This window comes from Neophocaena asiaeorientalis, unplaced genomic scaffold, assembly GCF_003031525.2.
Source record: "Neophocaena asiaeorientalis asiaeorientalis breed wild unplaced genomic scaffold, Neophocaena_asiaeorientalis_V1.1 scaffold292, whole genome shotgun sequence".
NCBI classification, from domain to species: Eukaryota; Metazoa; Chordata; class Mammalia; order Artiodactyla; family Phocoenidae; genus Neophocaena; species Neophocaena asiaeorientalis.
In genome coordinates, this window is record NW_020173241.1 from 927,888 (window position 1) to 944,608 (window position 16,721).

The 16,721-nt window shown below is 57.5% G+C and overlaps 1 protein-coding gene across 4 annotated transcripts; it reads right to left on the bottom strand.

Moving 5' to 3' along the window:
• Window positions 1-1,997: 1,997 nt before the first annotated feature.
• Window positions 1,998-15,800, bottom strand: RGS14 (regulator of G protein signaling 14). Of its 4 annotated transcripts, none has more exons than XM_024745609.1 (15): window positions 15,591-15,800; window positions 8,695-8,716; window positions 8,327-8,505; window positions 7,874-7,966; window positions 7,645-7,788; window positions 7,142-7,285; window positions 6,914-7,025; window positions 6,474-6,586; window positions 5,810-6,013; window positions 3,881-3,957; window positions 3,507-3,651; window positions 3,348-3,429; window positions 3,199-3,245; window positions 3,006-3,120; window positions 1,998-2,723 (listed from the first exon to the last, which is right to left on the bottom strand). In XM_024745609.1, exons 1-15 carry the CDS (start codon window positions 15,633-15,635, stop codon window positions 2,521-2,523), a joined length of 1,725 nt encoding a protein of 574 aa, XP_024601377.1. In that variant the 5' UTR covers window positions 15,636-15,800; the 3' UTR covers window positions 1,998-2,520. The 4 variants fall into 4 exon arrangements, with proteins under 4 accessions (XP_024601377.1, XP_024601380.1, XP_024601379.1 ...); XM_024745612.1 differs by having other exon boundaries at window positions 3,507-3,633; window positions 15,591-15,799; XM_024745611.1 differs by having other exon boundaries at window positions 3,507-3,633; window positions 8,327-8,584; window positions 15,591-15,728.
• Between the last annotated feature and the right edge of the window lie 921 nt (window positions 15,801-16,721).

Sequence of the window (16,721 nt, forward strand, 5' to 3'; positions counted from 1 at the left end):
AGAAGTGAGTGATTCTCTAGTGGCACTGCTGGAGTCACATGCTGTGTGTTTTTAATTTTTAGCAGAAATTCCCAAACTCCCCCCAACCCAGAGTAGCCACATCAATGTGCCCTCCTCTTAGAGGGCCCTGGCTCCCCAGTGGGGGTTTCTGCAGCATCCAGGCCCTCCTTGGTGTGTGTCCCTGAGTCAGACAGCCTGAGTGCTGGTGACACCCCAGCGGCAATCCCCTGCATGACCCTGGACTAGTCACTTACCCCCCTGCAGCCTTGATTTCATCCCCACCAGGCTGTTTTGTTGTGAGGACAAAATGAGATAAAGGATGGAGCATGCCTAACTTGGGGACCTCAGGAGATGTGAATTCCTCCTCCTGTAGGGGCTGACCTCTACGGAGGCTCTTCTACCTAGGCTTCAGCCCTCTGCCCCCTCAGCCCATTTTGTTTGGCTGGCTTGGCCCAGCCCTCTGGCGGTTGAGGTCATCTCATGAGCCAGGCTTGGCTACTCAGTGTGGTTCAGGAATGACCCTCTGACCCCAGTCAGAATCCCAATCCTGGTCATTTTCTACCGTCCTTTGGGGATTTGCAGAAAGGACATGCAGGGAGAGAACACGCGTGCAAATGAAGCCAACACAAGAAAGCAGGACTGAGATGGACGGAGATTCCTGACTAAAATGATCTAAACTCCTAAATTTACCCAGCCACTCCTAGACTTCTTCATTAGATAAGCCAATGCATTCTTTCAGTGTGTGTGTGCTTGTGACTCTGAGTGGGATTTCTAAGACTTACAAACACAGAAGTCCCGCTTCATTGAAGGTCTCAGCTTACACACCTCAGCAGAGCTTTCCTGGTCACCTTGTGCTATGGTCTAAATATTTGTGTCCCTCTGAATTCATATGTTGAAATCCCAATGCCCAAGGTGATGGTATGTGGAGGTGGGCCTTCGGGAGGTGATTAGGTAATGAGGATGTGGTGAGATTAATGCCCTTACAAAGAGACCCCAGAGAGCTCCCTGACCCCTTCCACCATGTGAGGACACAGAAGTTGGCTGTCTACAACCTGGAACAAGGTCCTCACCAGAACCCCACCATGTTTGCACCTGATCTTGGAGTTCTGACCTCTAGAACTGTGAGAAATAAATTTTTCTTGTTTACAAGCCATGAAGGCCCCCTGAGGAAGGCTTGCGCTCGACTTCTAGAGAAAGGCCAGCAAACCGCACTGATCTCTCCCAGGAACTTCAAGGGTGAGGAGCCAGTTACAAGATAGGGGGCAGGTATGGGGAGCCCCTGGCGGAGGGCACAGAAAGTAAAAAGAGCTAGAGTGGGGAAGAGAGCTCAACCTGTTGGAGGTGGTCAAGAGGGCCCCTCACTCCCCCAGTGCCTTCTCAAGACTCCTGCGTCCCCTTGTTTCCTCTGTCACAGCAGCACCAAGACTGAGTCTAGCTTCTCTGCCCCCAGGCTGGGGCTCTCCTTCTGGGGTTCTCCTTGTTCCTCCTCCCTGTGTGGGCTGTGGGCTTCTCTGGCCACTGGGGGGCAGAGAAGACCACCCAGCCAAAGCAGGCAGGGGGCAGAACCTGCCCCCACCACAAAAACCAGTGTCCTCCTCGAGGCCTTCGATGAATCCAAAGTAGCCCACCGCCATGTCTAGAGACACTTTCAGTCCCCAGTAGAAACAGGACAGTGACCAGACACTGTACTCAGATTCAGAGAACAGCACAATGACACCAGCAGAGGCACAGCTGCCCAGAAGGGTCTACCCCTCCCTCCTCTTCCTCCCCTGCTTCCTCCTTCCCTCCCTCCTTCCCTCTGGCTGTCTCTGTCTGTCTCTCACACTCACACCCCATACTCTGTGCAGTCAGGAAGACAGGTTCTGACAACAGGAAGTCAGGGGGTACATCCTGAGGTCCCCAAGGGCTTCCTGGCGTTGACCCTGGTGACAAAGGCAACACAGTTTGGGGGTGGGGGCGGCACACAGGGTAGACTGGCACACAAGGAACACACCCTATGGCAGAATAATAATTATTATTATAACAATATCATACATCCAGGACAAACCCAGCTGCCCCAAGCCAACTGCAAAATCCAAAAGTCCAGTAGCATCTCTGTGGGTAGAGGGAGGGGCTGCCTGCCTGCCTGCACCCCCAGACCTTACTCATACCAGCTCCCTGAGGAAGAGCCGGCCCCTCTTCCTACTCATTGCTGAGGCCTGGCACATGGTGGGGAGGCTGGCACTGCCAACGCCGCCCCTCCGTGTTGGGCACACCTGCACTGGGGGCTAGGCCCACTTCCCCCTGGTGGCCTGGCAGCAAGGGATGGACGAGCAAGCCTGTAAGGGACCAAGTGGTGGCAGCTGTGGAGTGTCACTCCTCTGAGTCGCCTCTCCATCCCCTCCCAGCTCTTCCTGCGGGCCTGCCCGTGGCAGGAAGGGGCCAGGGACACTCATGGCACAGACAGGGCATGCAGAGCGGGCCCATGGCATGCTTGGCCCGCCAGGTGCCATGCAGCCGGCCTGGACGGTTGGGCAGCTGTCAGAGGGCCGAGTGCGCAGTGGAGTCTGAGGGGCTCCCCTTGGGCTGGGCCGCTGATTCAGTCTGTGGTGGGGCTTCCTGGGAGTTGGCTCCTTGGGCAGGCAGCTGCAGAAATTCTGGAAGCACCAGGTCCTCTTTGCGCAGAAGGCCCCTCTGGTCATGGGCTCCACTGCTCTGCACCCGGTTCAGCAGCTCCACCAGGCCTGGGGATGGCCGCAGAGTCAAGGGGACCATGGGTGCAGACCCACCTATGCTAGCCTACCACAGTCCTGCTGCCCTTACTATGGCCACAGCCTCCCTGACCCCAGCACCAATGCCCCCATCCTGCCCCCTGTCCCAGCCTTTCTGGTCCCTCAACCCCAGTGGACCCTGTTCCAGCCCCAGTGACATCCAGGCCCCTGCCTCAGCTCAAGGCTCTCTAAGGCCACCCACCCTCAACGGTCCCCAACCCTTCTGGTCCCTAGCCACCATCATCCCCAATGTACCTTCAATGTCACAGGTCTGCCGCTTCCCAGTGATACTACTGGGTGCCTGGGCCAGCGAGTTCAGGGACAGTGGAGGGCGGTGGGCGGCCTTGTCCTGGATTGTAGGCGGGCCACCCTGTGAGAATGTGGGGTTAGAGCCACAACCGGAAGGGGAGGCTGGAGGGCAAAAGAGGGTGCCCAGTCCCTCGCTCACCTGGCTGAGGCAGGGGGATATGTCACCAGCTTCAGTGATCTTCACACCTGTGGCAGAGAGGGCCACCGTTCCTGTCTGCCTCTCGCCTGGACCCCCTTCCTCTTGGGCCAGAGCTGTCCCTTACGAGCCCCTGGGCCAACGTCCCTTACCTGGGAGACTGTCCAAAACCAATCTCTCGGCCGCCACCGAACTCACTAGCTTCCTCAGATCTAGTGGCTGCTTCTCGCCTGGCTGAGGGGACAGGTCAGCAGCCCGCGGGACAGGCAGCCCGCCCCGCTCCGCCCCTGCCCCTCGGCTACACGGCTCACCCGACGCAGCGCCACCTGTTGCGGGCTCAGGCCGTGCTTCGCCAGGATGGGCTGCAGCGCCTCCTGCAGCCGCTTGGTGGGCTTGGCGGAGATCCGCACCACGCGCTCCAGCGCCGCCAACTCGAGCCTGCGCGGGACCCTGGCTCTGCGGAAGGTCGGAGAGCCCGCCGCGCCTCTCCCCCAACCCACCTGGGACTGGCCGGAGAGAGGGTGGAGCCTGAACTGGGGAGGTGGGACCTCTTGGGGGTGGGGCCTTAGCCTAAGGGGCGGGGTTAGCACCAGGGGCCGGACTTGGAGGGAGAACAGCAGCCAGAACTGGGCCCCAAACGAGTGCTGGGGCCCCCGGACCCCAGACTGGAGCGACAGACACTTACTCGAAAGTGATTCTGTTCTCCAGCCGCACTTCCTGGTCCGCCAGCACGGTGCAGTCCTGATCCAGGACCAGGGCCTTCTGCAGGAGCCAGGCAGGGTCTCAAAATTCCTTCTCCTTCCCTCCTCCCCCATCCCCGGGGTCTGAGGGAATAATCATCACTTCCTCCCAGGGCCTCCACTGAGGCTCCCTAAGGGCCAGAGGGAAGGGCCGGTGGTCGGGTAAGCCATAGAGATGCCGACAGAATACAAGACCGGTCTGGATCAGAGCCTAGTGGCAAGAATGCTGGACATGGGGCTTCTCTGGTGGCGCTGTGGTTGAGAGTCCGCCTGCCGATGCAGGGGACACGGGTTCGTGCCCTCGCCCGGGAAGATCCCACATGCCGCAGAGTGGCTAGGCCCGTGAGCCATGGCCGCTGAGCCTGCGCACTTGGAAAAGGAACAGAGTTATGAGAAACATGGAGGTGGGGTGGGCACGAAATGGTAATGGGGCTGCTTGGTTAAGGGGCAGGCTTAAGTCCTGGATCATGGGGCCACCTCTTCCTGAGCCAGGTCAGGATCTGCCTCCTGGACAGCTGCCCCTTGTCCCTCAGGCATGGGAAAACCAACTGGACCAGCTGGACGCATTTCCTCTCTCACCACCTACCTTTGGTCAGCCACCCAGGCCTTGTCCCTTTTTTTTACACTTGTCCACTTCTCTCCATTCCCACCTACTAAGGACACTTCTTGTCTCCTCACTGCAAAAAGGGCTTTTCCCTGCAAGACAGCTGTGAGGCCAGAAGGATGCGAAGTGTCTGGCACAGTGCCTGGCACACAGTAGGTACATAAAAGTAGCTGTAGTAATTACCACCCCTGGAGGCCCTGCTGCCTGCACCAGCCCGGGGCTGGGAGGCAGCCTCTTCCAGGCAATAGGCCTGTGCTGTGCTGCAGGGACAGGTGGAGTGTGGGTGGTGAAGTTATATTTAGCAGACATGAAAACCCATCAGGGATGCAGAGGCTGCCTGGGTGGCCCAAGAAAGTGGGCAGAGCTTCTCTTACTGTGGCCCTCATACTCCCATGCTCCAGGCCCCTGAATCTGCCCTGCACTTCTTCCCACCTGTGCCTGGAATGTCCTCCCCCCACAGCTCTGCCAGGCAAACTTGTCCTCATCCTCATCAATGGCCACCTCTCCCATGAAGCCTCCTGGGACCAACCAGAAATGCCTTCCTTGACCCAGAAACTCTCTGGAACTTCAACTCCTCCTCCTGATCACATCCTGCCTAGCTCACCTCCAGCCTTTGGACCTGGAGGACAGAACTCAGCCTGGCTCCCTCTACCCCCACCTGGCAGGAGCTTAGGACTGTTTACTGGGTGAATGAAATCCTGACGCGTCTCCCTGGGATACAGCATCCTTCCTTTAGATTTCCCCTTATTGGATGGTTTAGTTTAAGTGAATTTTGCCCTAGCCTCCTCTTTAAAGCTATGCTAGTTTGTACCTAAAGGAAAGTTTTTCATAGGTTGGGTGCAGTTGGGTGCCCCTGGTGGCAGAGGAAGTAAGGGATCCCCAAATGGCCATTTCAGGGATGGGCAGTCTGAACTCTGGGAGTGACAGGGGAAAACTCAGCTCCAGCAGTGGTTTTCCCCTACTCTTCCTCCCAGAGACTATCACAGTGAGGACAATGGCTGAAGCTGGAAACCAGGATGGGAATGGGGTGGGGACAGGATTTCCATGGGATGAGAGTGGATATCTGAGTTTGAGTGAGGAGTTGGTGCTGGGTTGATTTGGAGCTGGGCATGGGGCAGGGGGCTGGAGTTAGGAAGGGGGTGGGGATAGGGGATGGGGTTGGAATTAGAAGTGGAATTGGTGTTGGGGTCATGGCTGAGCAGAGACAGGAATGGGGGTGGGTTCAGGATCAGAAAGGGAGTTAGAGTTGGGGAACAGGCCAGGTTCGCACCTGCTCATTGCCCACCAGGTAGACCTTGATGTCAGGTAGAGAGAGGCCTCGTTTCTCACAGATGCCTTCCAGCATGTCACGGATGGTGAGGCCAGGTCGGGCTAGGGCCAAGGAGGCTGTGCCATCAGGCAGGTACACGCAGCAATACTTCCCTGGTCGGCTTTCACTCTCGCCTTCTGAGCTCCCAAGGCTCTTCCGGTGGCTCTGATTCAGAGCAGGTGTCAAGGGAGGTGATGTGTACACACGCAAGGACACACAGACAGGTACACAGACAACGTAAGCTCACTGGGGCACACACAGGCATACACATGCCCAAGGGCACACTTGTAGGCAGGCAGGATACATCCTCCTACAGGAATACATGTATGCTCACCCAAACGTATGGGCACCCAGAGACAGGTCCACCCACTGACTGCTACACACGTGCTGTACACACCTGGGCACCCACACGTGCACACACATCAGCTGAAGAGGATGTGCACCCATAACATGCATGGGGCCCAATGTGGTGAGGACAGGAAGAAAGTGAGGAGGCTGAGTGGTTGGCCATGTGGATCAAGTGGAGGATGAAGTGGGGCCGGTGACTTGGAATGAGGGTGGCCACACAAAGGGGCCTGAGTAGTGGCCCGAGCCCACACCACGTCTCCCCCAGCAGTGGGCTCACCTCAGATTTGCTGCTGACAAAGGCAAGAAAGCCGAGGTCCAGACTGGCAGAGGAGTTGAGGGACCCCTGGGACTCTCGGCGCAAGGCTGAGTTTGACGCGCTGCCCCCTAGTTCTAGGGGAGAGGGAGAATGAGCAGGACAGCCCCTCCCCCAACCCCTCTGCCGGGGCCTCTCCCCAGCCAGGCGGACCCTGTTGGAGCCCTTTACAGGGGTCTAACGTGGTTTGGGTTCCTGGAAGCTTCGCTGCTGAGGGGGGCTTCCCAAACTTCTGGGGTCTAGCGTGGGAACCGAACCACCAGGGGAACATGGGGGTCACACGGACCTGCATTTCGATTTTCACAGTCTTAGAGACTGCGGGACCAGTAGGAGGAAGGGGGTGTCCTCCAGGCTTGCCCAGACTCCCGACCCCGCTCATCTCTGCGGCCCGCTCCTGCCCTCACCTCTGCGGAAGGACAAGCGGAGTGGGCGGCCCCCAGGGCCCTCAGCAGGAGGCAGCTGCCCCAACTCCTCCACGCCCAGCGGCAGCGACTTTCCGGGCTTCAGCTTCGGCTTCTGCAAGATACAGGGAAGCCACTGGCACTGGGCCGGGCCCCACCCGCAGGCAGACCGTGGGCACACCCTCGCAGATCTGCACCCGGTCGCCTGCCCCCACAGGCCGTCGTCCGCACCTTTCTCGTGGCGTCAGGGCTGCCAAGGCGCGAAGAGCCAGGTTCCCGCAGGGGGCGACCCTCGGCCTCCGCAAGGAGGCACTCGCGGTACAGCGGGGATTTGACGAAGCGTGCATAGCTGTCAAACTTCATCAAGTTGAAGATCTGCGGAACCGGCGCCGGGGCGGTGAGCTGGAGTGGGCGCTCTGCGAGCCGCCAGAGTCCCAGACCCGGCCCTGGGGCTTGGCGGCGTCCGCAACCTAGGGAGCGAGCCCCTAGCCCTTCCTTGCTCCAGGTCCCGCCCCTAGTCCCTCCTTCACTGTCTCCTCTAGTCTTACCTCTGAACCGCGCCCTGCCCAACGTTTAGCTGGGTCCCAGCATCCAGATTTGCACTCTTCCCCACCCCATCCCCACCATCTCTGCCGCTCAGGGTCCGCCGCTGGATCTGGCCCTGCCTCTGCTCCACCGAGCTCCCTTCCAAGGCGCCGCCCCTTATCTCAGGCCGCGCCTCCGGGACCGCTCACCTGAAGCTGCTGTGCCCGGAACATGTCCGGTCGGGGCTCTGCCAGCACCTCCTCGCCGAGCCAGGCCTGCCTGTCGATGTTCACAGGGCTCAGTGCCTGGCTGGACAGAAACTCCTGGTAGATGTTCCGGGCCTCCTGAGCTAACTGGGGCAGGACGGACAGGAGAAGGTCAGGGGCATGGCTCAGGCCCTGGTCTCATCTCACCACCTCAGTTCCCCCTTCTCCCCACCTGCTGGGTGTCGCTGGCGGGGATCTGCTGGAAGCGCTCGCAGGCCTTCCAGAATGTCACGTTCTCAGCACTGAACTCCTTCTTCAGGAACTCCTGGGGGTGGGGAGAAGGAGGCACAGACACAGAGGCGAGACACAGAGACCCAGTCAGGGGATGTGGTCCAAGAGATTGGTATAGAGAGAGGGCCAAGAGGCCAAGCCAGACAGATAGGGTCAGGCAGACAGATGGGGTGAGATCCGGAGGCACAGAGAGAAAATAAGAGGCAGAGAGAAGGAAACTTCCCAGCTGGGAGAAGAGTAAGAGAGTGCCAAAGAAAGGCCAGATGAGGCAGCTGACAGAGGAGTCCCACTCTGGCCAGCCTGAAACTCCATCCATGCCCTCTCCCATGCCCCCCACCCTTCCCCCCATGGTGGCCACTGCCATCTGCCCTCCCTATCCCACCCCAGGGCTTACAGTGAAGTAAGCCAGGCCCAGCGGGTCCTGCAGCAGCCGCTCGAAGGACAGGCCCCAGCTGGCCACAGGCTGCTCCTCGGTGGGGAAGGGGCTGCTGGGGCCACTGGGAAGGCTGTGGATGCTGAGGGAGCTGCCTCGGCCCTCTCCCTGGCCCTGGGGCCCCGCCGTGCTGCTCAGCTCTGCAGGGGGATGGACAAGTGCAGCTGAGCCTTGCAGCCTTCCCCAGCCCCTGGCCCAATCCCATCTCAGGTACTTTTCCTGGAAAGACAGCAAATGGCAGGGGTATCCCCACACTGTTTCCACATACACCCCCCTCAGCCCCCACCCCCACCCCAGCCCAGGCTTCCTCCACATACTCTGTCACTTACCTCCATCTGAGACAGCCACAACCTACAAGAAACCCGAGGTAGAAAGTCAGAGTAGAGCCCAGGGTGGATTCTCAAGGGATAGTTCTAGGCCCAGCCCCCAGGACTAGAGCTGTGTTCTCTGCCTGGAGGGCCACACTGGGCATTCTCAGCCAGGTCACTGCTTGCTCAGGGTTTTGCTCAGGCTGTCCCTGGCTCCCCTTCCATCATGTGCCAACCACTGTGTGCCCTGGGACTTATACCAGGTACACCCCAGTCACCCCTGTTGACCCCCAGCACCCACTGGGTGAGCCTGGGTGTAGAGCACGGTGGGTAGGAACACAAACTTTTAATCTTGTCTCTGCCACTTGCTAGTTGTATGACTTTGGGCAAGTAACTTGTTTGTCTCCATCTGTAAGTGAGGGATGATGATAATAATAGTTAACTTACTTCCTGGGCCTGCTGTGAGGATCAAATCAGTTTAATATATTTCCAGCGTCTAGAATAGTGGCCAGCATGTGGCAGGTGTTATAGCAATGTTTGCTGTTGTCTTTGAGGAAGGAGAGGTGTCTCTGTAACTGATGATCTCCTTATTGCAACTGCCTCCTCTTGGAAACACCCCACCATGGGCAGGGCATAGGATGCTATTTTATAGTAGAGAGCAGTGGTTCTCAAACTTTAGTGTGCATTAGAATGACGGCGAGGGGGGGGAGGGAATCTCCAGAGATTCAGTTTCAGGAGAGCCTAAGACTCTCCATTTCTGACAAGATCCCAAGCACTGATGCTGCTGGTTATGGACTACCCTGTGAGTAGCTGTAGAGGCCAATCCCTTCCTCTGCGCATCCCCCCTTCCCCCACATGCACAACTCTGACTTCTCTGGGAATCCCAACCATTAGTGAAACAGAAAAACCCTCCTTTCAAAATGACTCTTGCAGTGGTTTCCCTCGGTCTTCCTACCTTCCTAGCAAATCCTCCAGTTTCCTCATCATCTATACACACAAGGTGGTCTCTACCCCTCTCTGACTCTGTTCTGGGCCCTTTCTCCCTCCCACATCTCCCCAGCTTCAAACACACATAGCCAACTTCCTGCTGACATCTCCACCCAAATGCCCCACAAGCCCTTCCAACTCAGCCAGTCCCAATTGGAAACTACCTCTGCCACCACCAAAGCAGGGCACGGAACCAACTTCCCTGAATCTGGTTTTCCTCCCATCACCTGGGCTCCTAACACCAGGGCTTGACTGATCCCCAGTTCCTTCCTCCCTCTCACCTCCTACATTTTCACTAGGTCCTGTCACAGGAGCTTCTGCCACCTGTCCCTTCGTTCCATCCCTACTGGAAACAAGTCTGCAAACATCTCCTCCCCAGGAAGCTTCTCCCTGCCCTCCCGGCTGGAATCTCCCTCTCTGTTCCCCAACCTGGGAGCACCCGGGTCACACATCTGTGGGCCAGAGCTGGCCTGCAAATAAGTAGGACATTATTAATATCAGAATGTTTTTGGGTTTTTTTAACTTTAAAGGGGTTTCCCACATATGAAAGTCAGGAGTTTTACATGAAACCCCAGCTTTCTGCCCCAGCTACCTTGAGCTTCTTCCCAGCATGGCAACCTTGGCTGGCCCTGAGCAGCAACCACTTTCCCTAGAAGGGGTTCACACTCTCCTCAGAGGTCTCTGGGGCCAGTTTGATGCATTTATGTTATTTATGGAGGCAGGCCCCAGACTACCTGAGTTCACATTTGTGCTGTGTGACCTTGGGCAGAGTACTTTACCTCTCTGTGCCTTAGTTTCTCCCTCTATACAGATGGGGCAAATAATGGTCAGGACTTCAAAGGCTTGCTGTGATTAAATAAGTTAAATATACATAGAAAGAGAGCTCATAACACTGTCTGGCATGTGGTAAATATTCAAGGAACATTACTATTATTGTTGTCGCATTAGTATTGGTGTCTGGCCCTGCTTCAGCTTTCAATTTTGCCAAGCCCTGTGGTCGAGGGACGAACACAGGGATCGGGTCTGTCAGACACGGATTCAAATCCTAGCCCTGTCCTTCTCTAGTTTTACAACCTTGGGCCCCTCCCTGAGCCTGCCTCCAAGCTGGAGCACGGGGCTAAGACATTATGGAGGAGGAGGGAAAGCCTGTGCAGAGGGAGGCTGGACGTGGAACTACCCTGCACGCCCTCCCCTGGCTGCCCCAGCCTTCGCCCTCCTGCCTTTGCACTTGCCCATCTCACAGGTTCATGGGAATTCTCTCCCGGGGCTGCAGGACAAAGTCTCAACTCCTAGGGTGTGTGAAGGGGACAAGTTGAAGCCCAAGGTCCCTTCCAGCTGTTCTTTCCCTTTCCTGGCAGCTGCCCTCATGCCTGCACCTGCCTGTCCCACGTTCTTCCTCCCCAGGCTGCTCTGTGGCTGTTCCCAGCCTTGGTTACTGCCCTCCGTCCAGGTCTCCGGGAACCATCCTGACTTTCCCCTCCCACTCCGTGGTGGCCACCTGGCCCTCCCTCTTCCCCGCACCCAGCACACACCGGGCCTCTCTCTGGCCCGCCCTCCAACCCAGGACTCAGCCTCTCCCTTGCTCAGGGCTCTCCACAGCATTTTTCATGTGTCAGGGGGTGGGGCACGGGATGCTCTTGGGCAGCCCAGGACCCCAGGGAAGGCAGAGGGCCCTGGGCTTGGCTTCACTCCTATTTCATTTTGTTCTTTACATCCTGTTGAATGGATCGTGTCTTTATGTGGGGCTGGCTCCCAGGCCCTCTTCCGGCCCCACTCCTCACTCTGGGAGGCAGAGCAGTTGCTGGGTTACCGCTGAAGCTCTGCCTGAGCCTGACTAATAAACCCCTTCAGCCTCCCCCATTGCCCTCCCCCTCACCTCCACCCTACACTTCATCAAACTTCTATTTTCCCCACACCCCTTCACACTCCTGCTTCCTGCTTTACTGTTTCCTCTGCCTGGTATCTGCTCCTGCTTCCCCCACCTTACAGCTCTCCAGTCTCTGACTGTTAACATCAGTCTTCCCTAAACACCAGTTGCCTCGAATCCCCCTGCCCACCACACTGCTGCCCACCTATTTGTAGGCCTCTCCCCTACCAGCCTGTAGCTCCTGGAGGGCAGGCCTATACCATAGGAGAGAATCAGCCTGAACTCCCTCCTCAAAGAGCACCCTCTTTGCCCAGGTGCTCCCAAGCAGCCACAAGGGCCCAAGTTGCCCTCCCCTGCCCTCACAGGAGGCGCTGGCACCCCCTTTGCCAGGGATGCTTTGACTCCGAATGCCCCATGCAGTTCTTCCTGGGCCCCTCTTGCCCCACTAGATATTAATAACCTGGTCTGAGACAGGACGGAGATCCAGAGGTGGCAGGGAGCGGGGATGGGGTCCAATTCCAGATTGACCATTCTGAGGCACGTAACTTCCCTTCTCTGGGCCTCAATTTCCCCCCGGGTAGCATAGGGCTCAGCATTCCCAACCTCCTGGAGCTGCCAGGAAGGGTGAGTCAGCGAGGCCCCATTTGTGAATGTGGCAGGTGTGCAGCAGGGAGAGTGGCACGCTGCTGCTGCCGCTGCCTGGGGCTCTGATCTGCCCAGGCTCCTGGGTCTGGGGAAGTTGTGCTGAGCAGGGCTGGCCTTGCCCCACCCTGGCTTGCCTGAGGAGAAGTGGTGAGTGAATGGGAGAAAAGGGGAAGAAAGGAGGAGGAAGGGTGTGGTGGCCAAGCGGCAACCCCAACCTATGGTCTGGACTCAGTTTGCCAAACATTTTTCCTTGGAAATGGGCCCTGGGGGAGCCACTGGTATCTGAGAATACAAAGATGAGAGTGACCCGACATTTCCTGAGCTCTCCGACAGACAGAGAACATGGACGGCACACATCCATGTCACACATCCAACCTCACATCCTTATCCTATGTGGCAGGTATTATTACGCCCATTTTACAGATATGGAAACCTTGGCCCAAAGAAATCACACAGCTGGGAAGTGCCTGAGCTGAAATTAGGGCCAAAGTGTGCCTGACTCTGGAAACCTAATGTCTCCCCTCCACTGAGCTGCCTTCCTGGGTGAACAGCAGACGTACCGGGGACCTGGAAGCCCCAGGGCCTCAGCCCTTGTGGCATAGATGGGCAAGGTCGATTGGGGTAAAGGGCTCAGGGGCTCCTGGATGAATTCTGCCCCCTGGAGGGGTGACTTCAAAGGGAGGGCTGATTTACCGAGCATCTTCTGGGCTTGGCGCTCTATATCATCATCTTATTTCATCCCGGCTTGGGGTGACTGAGGCCCAGAGATCCTCTCTGGGTAGACCCACTGAGAACCCTGGCTGCCTGGCTCTTCAGCCTGAGTCAGCTTTGTGGAGCTGGCCTTATGGCCCTGAGCTAGACTCCAGGAATGTAGGCCAAGGTACTGTTGGCTCTGCTTTGCAGGTCTTCCTGTGCAGGGAGACTAACTGGGCACCCTGAGAGTGACAGGATGCAATAACTGCTCCTCTCCAGGCTTTAGGCTCGCCAGCCCTTGGGCCTTGTCCCTGTACACACATCCTGTTTCCCTGCATGTAGGCCTTTCCCCATGCTCTTCCCTCCTCCAGCTGGCACATCCTTTCAGGACATCTTCCACACCAACAATGCATGAAGTGAGTGGAGAAGTTTGTTCTCCCTCCCGGCCTTCCTCAAGCTTTCTCTATTCCTGACCTACTGCTCTTACCCAAACCTTAATTTTATTCTGGTATTTGCGCTCGTGCCTTTTGTGCCTTGCCAGACCAGGAGCTGTTTGAGGGCAGGGCCTAGGGCGATGGGCCTTGGTCTTGATGCCTGGGACAGGGCCAGCACTGAGCAGGCCCTAAGGAGGGATTACTGAATGAATGCATGAGTGAACAAATGAAGTGGGAGTTGGGACTCTGTGAAGGCATCTCTGGGAGGGAGGCTGGGAGCCATCTGTAAGTGACAGGTTTCATTGCAACCCCCTGACAAGCTGAGTGGCAGAAAGACGAGGCTGACAAATGAAGTTGCCTCAGCAGGTAATGATGGTGGTGGTGGGTGGGGTTGGTGGCAGGAGGAGGTGGGGGAGGACGGAGCCAGGCAGTTCTGGGAGGTGGAGGAGACCTGGCATCGAGTCAGATTGGCCTGGTTCAAATGCGGGTCCCTCTCTTGCCAGCTGCCCTTAGCACATCATGTACTCCTTTGAACCTCCCTTAGGAGGTGACTCATGGAAGGAGGCTGACAGCTGGCCTACATCTATGCATATCCGATGCTGGTCTGTCCCTCCCTGTCTCAGCTGAGTGTGGCCTCAGAAGGCTGCCCAATGGCCAGCAAGTGGCCAATCTGTGACCCTCAGGATTCCAAGAGGTGGCACAGAGTTCAGAATGGGCCCAGAAAGGGCAAGGATAAGCCTGTGTGTGAACGTCGCTGCGAAAAGCAAGTCCATGGGCTTGCAGGGCTGGGGGTAGAGCTTGGGGGCCTTCCCTGCTCTGAATGACTCTTGAGTAGAGAAGCTATAAGTTGATGTGGGATGGGCAGAGGCTGGGTCTCTCTCTGGGCCCCCTCAGCTGCCCTGCAGTTCTGGGCACTGCCCAGAAGCAGCAACCCAGTTGCCCTCTGGGGTGGGCGTGGGAGTGGGTGTGTTCCTCCTTGGCCTGGATGCTTTGGGAGGGGTGAGCCAAGCATCATGCCTCCAGGGAGTGCGAGGCCCATGGATGCTCGAACTTCCAAAGTCATTTTGATGGTAGAGATAGTGAGGTGGGGGACATGGTCAGCTTGGAGGGATTTGCCTCTCTCCTGCCCAATAAAGAGATGCTGGAGGAAGAGGTATGGAGACAGGTCTTGGGAATTAGGAGGAGGAGTAAGGGTGGGGAGTGGCTCAGCTTCTTGGTGAGGCAGGGGATCCTTGAAAAGGGGCTGAGAATGAAGGGGGGCATTGGGCTGACATTTATGGAACCCCCATGGTGGGTCAGGGGGCTCATATTCATTATTCCACTTAATCGTCTCAGCAAGCCTTTGAAATCCATTTCAAACTCCTCCTTTTATAGATGAAGAAACTGAGGGTCAGAGAGGACCCTCTAGTAAGGGACAGCAGAGCTGAGATTAGAACCCAGGTCTCTCTGGACCCATTGGCTTTGTCCCACAGTACTAGGCTGGGGCTGGGTAGGCGACTAGGACACTGGACTTTCTGGAGTTTTTAGGAGGGGCTGGGACTCTGCCAAGTGGCCTGGTGTCCTAGGGAGAGAAGAGAAGACCGACACAGCCAGTTCCATCTGCTGAAGCGGGTCTCTTCATGGGCAGCTCTCACCTGGATGCCAAGCAGCCAGGGAGAGGATTTAGCAGCAGCCAGGGGCACCCTAGTGCTCAGCTCCCCCCACCCGTCCTAGTAGCCCAGGAATAGAACAGACAGAAGCTGTGCCAACCGGGCCTGACCCTGCTGACCCATCCCAGGCTGCCCAAGGACTGCTAGTTCTGGCAGGAAGCCTTTGGAGTAGGTCTAGGTGGAGGTCAGTGACCCATTAAGGGCTGCCCCTTACCTGACCTTGGGCATCAGGACACTGGGTGAGGGAGGGGGCTGAGGTTAAGTGAGGTATGGGGGCTTGGGTCCCCGTAGGGGTGTACAGGGGGCAAAGGGCATGCCGGGACTCCCTGCTACCCTAGGATGCAGTCAGCCCCAGATGGTGCCAAGGTAGTAGGTAAGAGAGCAGTGGGGACTGGGCCAGAAGCCTATGCCTGCTCTCCTCTGGCCTCATCACCGGAGTGGCCCCAGGTCCCCATCAGAACCATCCGGAAGGTCCTGGGATGAGGGTGCCAGGTTCTACCACCTGCTGCTGCCTCTCCCCAACTTCTCCCGCCCGCTGGCAGCATGCAGGCTCTAGCCCAGCCCTGCCGGGTGTGCCTGTTGGGCTCCACCCTGGGTGTACCCACCCCCTCCCTGTGGGCCTGGCCTGGAGCCCGCACTCACCATGCGTCCGTTGGGGACGCCCAGGTGCTTGGGCTTCCCTGGCATGCCGCTGCTGTTCACGGGTCCCCACTGCGGGGGGCGCCCACCATGGGGACTGTGGGCAGCTCTGGCCAGAGCCTGCACAGCGAAGGGCAGGCAGCAGAGAGAGAGCCCAGCTCCGCTCCTGCGGGCCCTCACATCCTGAAACACCAGCTCACTACCTCTTTTCTCTTCCACAGGAAGTGTCTCTATAGAAACCGAACCACAGAAAGAAGCAAGGTCTAAGAGAGCGAATGCTTCTTCCTACACACATACACACACACACACACACACGGACAGAAACAGACACACACACGGACAGAAACACACACACACACACACACACACACACACACACACACACACACACACACACGTGCGCGTGCGCACGCGCACACACACATTCACACGCACATACACATGCTGCCAATGCACCCTTGGCAGTGCCCCATGCAGGCACCAACACACAGCAGAGGCCTCTGTGTGCCCAACAAGGAGCCCAGCCTGGTCTGGCCAAGCCTGGGGAGTTCCAAGGGCACATCTGGGCACACAGAAGTACACATTCACACACCTAGGCAACTTCATACACCCTGCAGGGGCTACCATAGACACGGGGACATGTGTACTGTGAGGTGAGTGTCCACTTGTGTGCTTTACTTAGCACACACCTATCCCACACCGGCTGTGTGCTTGGCGTGTGCACACTCAGCACCCCTCCCCCGGCAGTTGTGCACATGCAGTTACTACCTCTGTCCTGAGACATCTCCAGGCTGTCCTTTGCAGGCCTGTTCCTGGGTGTGGACAAACAGATACATTGCATGCATGGTCATGCACACACAGACCCTTCAGGTGTACAGGTCAGAAACACACAGGTTCTCCCTCATCAGGAACACCTGAGCGTTCGGTCATATGTATGCACAGCCCTTCGGACATGTGCATGTGACAGGCACATCTGCCTGTCACATATGAACACAGGCACATATGAACTCAGACACCCCAGTGACATGTGCAACCAAGTATGCACACGCTCACCCACCTGGGCAGGGAACAAATCAGGCGCATCTGTGCCCAAAGACACGTGTGCGTTTATAGTCATTCACATAAAAGTCCCAC

Excerpts from the sequence above, each read along its gene's own strand:
- RGS14 (XM_024745608.1), bottom strand. Across the intron at positions 7,789-7,873 it reads CCGCCAGCGACACCCAGCAG|TTAGCTCAGGAGGCCCGGAA; the intron begins GTGGGGAGAAGG and ends GTCCTGCCCCAG. Across the intron at positions 2,724-3,005 it reads GCAGACCTGTGACATTGAAG|GCCTGGTGGAGCTGCTGAAC; the intron begins GTACATTGGGGA and ends GGCCATCCCCAG.